Source organism: Mus musculus, chromosome X (assembly GCF_000001635.26).
Source record: "Mus musculus strain C57BL/6J chromosome X, GRCm38.p6 C57BL/6J".
Lineage (NCBI taxonomy): Eukaryota > Metazoa > Chordata > Mammalia > Rodentia > Muridae > Mus > Mus musculus.
Genome location: NC_000086.7, coordinates 57,496,289 through 57,504,460, shown reverse-complemented (window position 1 = coordinate 57,504,460; position 8,172 = coordinate 57,496,289). Strand labels below are relative to the sequence as shown.

Below are 8,172 nucleotides of genomic sequence, written 5' to 3'. Positions count from 1 at the left end.
TTCCATTCTGCTTCATCTGAAAACAGAGGAAGATGTTATAGGAAGAAGGAGAGAGGAAAAAGGAAAGAGGGGAAGGAAGAGAAAGGGAAGCAAGAGACAGAGTGGGAGGGACAGAGAAGAGAGGGAGAGAAAAAGACAGAGGGACAGGGACAGAAAAAGAAAGAGAGAGAGACTGGCAAACAGACATTAAACAAATAGTCTGGATAAATTATCCAGCTTGTCTAAGACATGTGGAATGGTCCTGAAACCTACAGGTAAGACACTGCTGTTTATGGGAGCTAGTGAAAAATCAAAGCCGTGATTCCTTTCTAAGAACTGAGGGCAGCCCATATTTGGGGGAAGGTCTTCAGAGGTCAAGACCAGAATCTCCCACCCTCCCTTTATAAATACTCTGAATGCCAGTGGCAGTGACCCTGTCTAAAATCCAGGGGCTAGGCGCTAGGGGCTAGAAGCTAGAGTATACATGAAAATTCACCCTGGTGACAACTCCAGTCTGTGAGCATCAGAGTGCCTGCAGTTGGATGCAGGGTGACAGAATCTGTGTGGGTCCATCGCGAGTCATCCTCCCTCCCTCCTTCCCGCCCCACCGCCGCTGCCACCAGCCTAGCTCCTCTGGGTTCGGGCCTCGTGCGTCACCAGCGCAGGCGGGGACAGAGGGGAGGGGGGCGCCTCAAGGTGAGGGCACCGCGCTGCCTTAAGAAGCCGCGCGCCCCCGCCACAGCTCAGAGCTTGTGGCGCTGTGCGCTGGCTGGACGTACGGGCATATACTCGGTGTCCCGCTCCCGCTGAGCACCGCTGCTCCTACCACTCGGTGCGAGCTCTCAGCCGCCTGTGCCCCGAAAGGTGGTCAGAGGAAACGCGGCGAGCCCCGAGGGATCGGTCTCCGGTTCCTGTGGCGCGAAGCCTTCAGCAGCAACAGGTAAGCTGCGGGGTTCTGCTCCGCTCCGGGTCTTAGGTCTTAGCAAGTCCCCATCCCAACCGGGTCCCCTACCCCAAGCGCCAGGACATCCCTTTGCCACGGCTAGAAGGTTACTAAGGTGGCGGTTGGTCAGCTAGGACTCTCAGGTGGTCCTTGCGATCCCCGCACTTTCTCTCCTGTGCCCTCTTCCTCTCCCTAATTTTCTTGTTTTCTTTCCTACGTTCTTGCATCTCAACCTCTTTTCTTATTCTATTTAGCTCTTTCTTTCTCCATCTCTCCATGCCCCCTACTGTCCCCTACTCTCACCTATTCTCCCCTTTCCCTCCTCTCTCCCACTCTTACGATCCTATTTGTTCTTTCTTGGTTCTCCTTCCAAACCCGACTCACTTTTCTTTACTCTCATTTCCCTTCTTTCTCTTTCTACCTCTCCAGGTATCTCCCTCTCTCCCTCTGCCCCTGTCTTTGCTCTTCCCAGCCTTCACCCCACCCCTCCACCATACAGATTGATAGCCTGCTGGAGAATACAGTAAAATTTAGAGACTATGGTGAATTTTGGTCATGGGGCAGGGTAACAGGTATCTATCCACCTTGTATGTTCCAGTCTCACTGCGCTGTTGAGAAACTGCGTTTGATCCTATAAAGCCCTTGGGGCTAAGGCAGCAACTGGTTTCCATGGAAAGATAAAGCCAGCAGAGAAAGGTACAAGCTGATAAAGATCCAGCTAGAAGAAAACTAAGGTGGTGGTGGTGGTCTCTCAGAGAAGGCTGCTGAGAGACAGAGATGTGTGCCCCTTGAAAGAGGGAGAAAAGGAGTTTGGCAGTAGTAGTACTGGGGTGCTGAGAATAAGAGACAGAGATGAACCAGAGAGTACATACCTAGAGATACTTGAGGGTTAGAGACTAGGAGAAGGAAAGGTGAGGCAAGACACAGAACTCAGGTACTGAGAACAGCAGTATGGGAAGACAGGAAGCGATACAGAAAAGCGTTGAGAAAGAGCAGGCACACAGGTGTTGGTGTGAGACCCAAGGAAACGAGGAGTGCACACAGCTACGGGGTAAATTCATGTGAAAAAATACAGAGACTGAGAGACAGTGAGAGACAGAGAAATGAGAAAGGGAAAGAGAGGGAGGGGGAAGGAGATGGGGGGGGGGGAGAGAGGCGGGGGAGGATTATCAGACAGAGAACAGCCACAACCAGACATAGACTGACTATGTACATGCTAGTGGGGAATTGAAAAACAGACCTGAGAGTTAAGGATGAGACAATGTCCATGGGAACAGGGGCATACACTCTGTACAGAGGGAAAGTGCCCCAGTAAAACATTGAAAGGGGAATTCTAGACGCATAGGCAGGCAGGAACAGAGTGCAAGTGCATGTGTCACTGAGACAGACATGTCAGCGAGATAGAAGAAAAACCCAAGAGACATTGGAGGGGACATGCCGAGGGAGTGCTCACTGCTAACAGGAAAGACAAGCAAGACAAAGCATGTGTTACACAGAAGAGACCTCAGCAGTGAGACCCCCAAGAATTAGAAAAAGAGCCAGAGAAACTGCTCTGATAGAGGTCAGGACTGCACAGGGATCTGAGAAAGGGGTCCTGCAGCAATGCTGCTGGACTCGGAGGCCTGTCCTCTGCAAGGCACTAACCCTAGCCACATGTTTCTCTCGTCCTCAATCTAGATCGTGTGCGGTATCATTGCCCACCACTCCAAACACAAAGCTGGACCTTCTGTCGTGCCTGTCTGACTTCACCATGCCACCCAGCTGCACTAACAGTACTCAAGAGAACAATGGCAGTCGAGTGTGCCTCCCCCTCTCCAAGATGCCTATTAGTGTAGCTCACGGCATCATCCGCTCAGTTGTGCTGCTCGTCATCCTTGGTGTAGCCTTTCTGGGTAACGTAGTGCTGGGTTATGTATTGCACCGTAAGCCAAACTTGCTGCAGGTGACCAACCGGTTCATATTTAACCTGCTTGTCACTGACCTGCTGCAGGTTGCTCTCGTGGCCCCCTGGGTGGTGTCCACTGCCATTCCTTTCTTCTGGCCTCTCAACATCCACTTCTGCACTGCCCTGGTTAGCCTCACCCACTTATTTGCCTTTGCTAGTGTCAATACCATTGTGGTGGTGTCAGTTGATCGTTACCTGACCATCATCCACCCTCTTTCCTACCCATCCAAGATGACCAACCGACGTAGTTATATTCTCCTCTATGGCACCTGGATTGCAGCCTTCCTGCAGAGCACACCTCCACTCTATGGCTGGGGCCACGCTACTTTTGATGACCGTAATGCCTTCTGTTCCATGATCTGGGGAGCCAGCCCTGCCTATACGGTTGTCAGTGTGGTATCCTTCCTCGTTATTCCACTGGGTGTTATGATTGCCTGCTATTCTGTGGTGTTCGGTGCAGCCCGGAGGCAGCAAGCTCTCCTGTATAAGGCCAAGAGCCACCGCTTGGAGGTGAGAGTCGAGGACTCTGTGGTGCATGAGAATGAAGAGGGAGCAAAGAAGAGGGATGAGTTCCAGGACAAGAATGAGTTCCAGGGCCAAGATGGAGGTGGTCAGGCCGAGGCTAAGGGAAGCAGCTCCATGGAAGAGAGTCCCATGGTAGCCGAGGGCAGCAGCCAGAAGACCGGAAAAGGAAGCCTGGATTTCAGTGCAGGTATCATGGAGGGCAAGGACAGTGACGAGGTCAGTAATGGCAGCATGGAGGGGCTGGAAGTCATCACTGAATTTCAGGCTAGCAGCGCAAAGGCAGACACCGGCCGCATAGATGCCAATCAGTGCAACATTGACGTGGGCGAAGATGATGTAGAGTTTGGCATGGATGAAATTCATTTCAACGACGATGTTGAGGCGATGCGCATTCCAGAGAGCAGTCCACCCAGTCGTCGAAACAGCACCAGCGACCCACCTTTGCCTCCATGCTATGAGTGCAAAGCTGCTAGAGTGATCTTCGTCATCATTTCCACTTATGTGCTATCTCTGGGGCCCTACTGCTTTCTAGCAGTGCTGGCTGTGTGGGTGGATATCGATACCAGGGTACCCCAGTGGGTGATCACCATAATAATCTGGCTTTTTTTCCTGCAGTGTTGCATCCACCCATATGTCTATGGCTATATGCACAAGAGCATCAAGAAGGAAATCCAGGAGGTACTGAAGAAGTTAATCTGTAAGAAAAGCCCCCCTGTAGAAGATAGCCACCCTGACCTTCATGAAACGGAAGCTGGTACAGAGGGAGGTATTGAAGGCAAGGCTGTCCCCTCCCATGATTCAGCTACTTCACCTTAAAGTTAACAGTAAGGCAAACTTTAATTGTACACAAAAACAGAACACAAGAGCAGCTTTCTTTTCAGCGCTCCGCTCACAATCTCATTAGTGCCAGTGCTTACCATTTCAGGCAAAGGGGTTGCGCGCACATCCTTTCCCACCACACGGCAGATAAATAAAAGGAAGAAGTAGGGACTTGGATCTTTCCTGAAAAGTATAAGCCTGTCAAAGCACGGACTTTAGGATCCCCACCAAATATATATACAGATGTACACATATTAGGCTCTAAATTTCCCAAAGCAAGGACTATCTGGTTTGGAGCTGTTCTTGGTATTCTGCCTGTCTCCCCAGAACTATGACATGTCAGCTTTAGCTCTGAATAAAAGGAAAAGCAATGCCTACGGACATAAGGACTATTTGGCCTTCAGGTCAGGAACTCATGGGCTAGGGCTACATATTGTGTGCAGCTGAAAGAAAAGAAATTGACCAAATCAAGCAAAGCTAGGTGGATGGATCACCAAATGAGCAGATTTCTGTACCAGAGAGTACCACAGTATGGTGCAAAGACTGTACTGCAAGCTGCAACAAAGGTGGATTACGCAGATAGACTGTAAAGAAAGCTTCTAGGTCTTCAAAAGGGATCCAGAAAAGGGCAAGCCTGAAATGAGGAGCTAGGGCAAAAGAAGAAATGGAGAAATAAGGCATATCCACGGAGCTAAACAACTGTATGTTTCTTTCTCTTTCTCTCTCTTCTCTCCTTCTCCACCTTCCCCTACCCTGCTACATGGGCAGGGACTGACCACTGTGCAAATGGAAAAAAGGACAATTGACACAAATGTTTTCTGTCTCCTATTTGAATAACAGCAGGAAAGAAATCAGGCCACTATTTTACTATTTCCCTTCTGCCTCTAGACCTCTGAAAGCCACTATTTTATTTTCTTTTATTTCTAACTGATTTTTTTATTAAAAAGTATTTCCAGGTTTCAAGAAGAAAGGAAGAAAGAAGAAAGACAGAGAGATAGAAGGAAAAAAAATCAAGTATGAATGGCCAAAGTTCTAGAAAACTCACACTGCCAATAAATTTTATATCAAGAAAATATCTTTTATCTCTGTACCGTAATAAACATGAAGTAGGTTTTCCATATGAGGATAGATATGTACATGCATAGATATCTTTTCAACCTGTGGCTCTCTCTAAAACTTGTAAATTCTCTGTACAAATGCAGGGGAGAATATAAATGTCAGGAATGATGTTTTATTTTTTCCTTCTCACAGATTCCAGCTTGAGCTTCTCAAGGGAGGAGAGGTAAACGGTTGTGAATTGTGAGGGTGTGGGATTACCATATTCAGAATGCAGGAGAGTTGATACAACCAAATAGTATTGAAATGGCCTGTCAGATTAGTATATTCACGAGAAGTTTATCGACTTCCACTTCACTAATTTAGGACTTGTGATAACCTCAGACAAGGCACTGTATCTAAAGTTAACTCTCACACTTCCCTTCATTTTAACACTCTCACTACTTAACTGTGTTTCTATTTTTTTTCTTATTACTCTAGGCCTCTAAAGGCCCCATGTTACTCCCAAGGTTAGGCATCTGAGGAGGCAGAAACGTGCTGGAAACAACAAACTGTAGCCTAAGACCCATGAAGAACAGGCACCGTGCCAATTATATATGGCTTCTTCCTCCATGGCAAATGTTTAATGTGCACACTAGCACAGTTAGTCTATAAGCCACAAAACAGGTTAGAGAAAGATACAGGAAAAGTAAATATACTGAACTTGGCTACTGCCAATCACTGGCAAGTTCATTGCTTTTTGGTAAATAGGGTAAGAATCCTCAAAGAACATGAAGGCTGCCAATAGAAGTTAGGTTTCCATCATTGCCTCCCTAAGCCTCCATATCTTAGCAGTATACACACTAAGGGGAAACCACAGCAATGTGTACACTTAAGAAGGTCTGCTGTGTGAAGATTAATATCTGTCTTTCTTTGACTCTAAAAGAGACAAAAACAAGATTGGTTTTAGTTTGCTGTTTCAGACATGAGTGGATTTCCCCCTTTTCATTAGTTATAACTTTATTGAAAATTGAGTACTTTTGTCTTGTGTCAGTGATGTGTTCTCTTGTGGTATTTCTTCTACTGTAAGTTCTAACTGTATATAAAATTCGTTCTTGGAGATAAGGTGCTAGAGATTAGATTGTGTGTGTTTGTGGCTAGTGTCATCAGTAAAATGAGTGATGTGTGTGTGTACATGTAAAGTTAGTTAACAAAATGCATGCAGTATCCTATATGTGACCCACAATTTGGTCACTTTTTGAAGTAGAACATAGTACATTAATTTACCTTTAAAAGTGTATACTACAGGATATGTAACATGGCTCCACAGTGGTATTCGGGAAGAGGTGCCTTTCATTCCTTACATCCCTGGTACGTGACAAGCAAGAACTTATTCTGGTACAGCTGGGAATAGATGTGAACTAAATTATCATCTTGGCTGAAGTCCTCACCTGCAGTTCTCCACCCCACTGGCACTGGTATGCCTGTTTTCTTCAATACATAGATAGATCTCAAAATCAAAGAAGACAAGTCCTTTCCCCATAAAAGGGTAAGAACCCCAGGGCAGGCTATTGGAGTCCTGATAGCAGGAGGATTTTAAAAGAGTACTGCAGTTTCAAGACCTAAACAGGAACCAGTACCTGACTGGAAAGTTAATCAGACTTACATTTAGCTGATCCATAGTTGGTGATCCCTGCCCTCCTAGAGAAGTGCCAAGACCCAGAAGAAGGCTGCTCTGTTTTGTTTTTGTTGTTTTCCTCTTTGGCTGTCTCAGATGAGATGCAGCATTAATAAAGAAACAGTGAGAATTGGGGGGTGGGTGGGGGGAGGGCAGGGATTGAAGCTCAGGTGTTTGAAGAGTTACAGTTGTAGATTAAATATATTTGCAGAAGAACTCAGATTATTTTATTATATTTTGAAAACAAAAGTATTACAAGAGGATATATATTTATATATATTCTCATTAAATCATTTCTAAAACTGCCTTTAATACCAAATTTCACGTGCTATTTTGAGACTGAGAACAATAGGACGAGTGCACTCAGTCAATAAGACAGTTCTCTTTAATACTTTCCATTTTAAATCTAAAACTTTCCTTTTAAAACAAAAGATTTGTAATTTAAAAGTGCCTTTTCAAAGGATTTTCAAAACTATAGTCCTGGGGCCATGTTCCCATTGGCACAACTTACCTTCAGGTGCACAAATGGGTCGGAATTTATTGTCCACCTGTCAGCGAGAAGAGAAATCCCTCACACTCAAATCAAATTTATGAATTGATACTGTTACATGGGCAGGTCGTCCCAGAGACTCTGCCCAAAGTCACGGTTTCATATATTGGTTGATTTTAAGTGAATGCATTCTAAACTGGTTGTGATACCTTTAGTGCCAGACAGGAACAACAGACTCCTGCTTGGGGAATGAAGAGAGATTAACATTTGTGGTTTAAGTATTATTAATATTTTTCGTGTTTCTTAAATAGGTGCTGTAAATCTGTTCTTGGTACATTCTTCTGAAATATGCTAAATAAAGTCTCATTTTATGTGTGAATCCAGTTCTTATATTGTGCTCTTTGGGAACAGAGGAAGTTATGGAGACAGAATAAGCAACTCAACTGCATCAAGTTATCTCCACGGGCAACTGCACCCATGTGCATGCGTGTGTGCATTCACATACATACATACAAACCATTTTTCAAAATAAAAATAAAATTAAAGGGGTATGGAGTATTGACCATTAGAAAGAGTTTGTTGGGAGAGAGGATATTAGTTTGGTCCTGTGTGAATACACTTCAAAGTGAACTGGGGTGAGCAGAGAGAAACTATGGATGGAGCCAGGTCCTAAAGGTTCTTGAGCTTCACATTCATCCAAAGTCCATGAGATTTGAACAGACGAGGGCTTTTTAATCTCAAAATAGTAGATTTTACAA

The 8,172-nt window shown here is 45.5% G+C and overlaps 1 protein-coding gene across 1 annotated transcript; it reads left to right on the top strand.

Annotated features, from left to right (window-relative positions):
• The first annotated feature begins 703 nt into the window (after nucleotides 1-703).
• On the top strand, nucleotides 704-7,793 carry Gpr101 (G protein-coupled receptor 101). The gene is made up of 2 exons (NM_001033360.3): nucleotides 704-919; nucleotides 2,600-7,793. Exon 2 carries the CDS (start codon nucleotides 2,673-2,675, stop codon nucleotides 4,206-4,208), a length of 1,536 nt encoding a protein of 511 aa, NP_001028532.1. The 5' UTR covers nucleotides 704-919; nucleotides 2,600-2,672; the 3' UTR covers nucleotides 4,209-7,793.
• Nucleotides 7,794-8,172: the final 379 nt, after the last annotated feature.

Excerpts from the sequence above, each read along its gene's own strand:
- Gpr101 (NM_001033360.3), top strand. The coding sequence starts at position 2,673 with ATGCCACCCAGCTGCACTAACAGTACTCAAGAGAACAATGGCAGTCGA.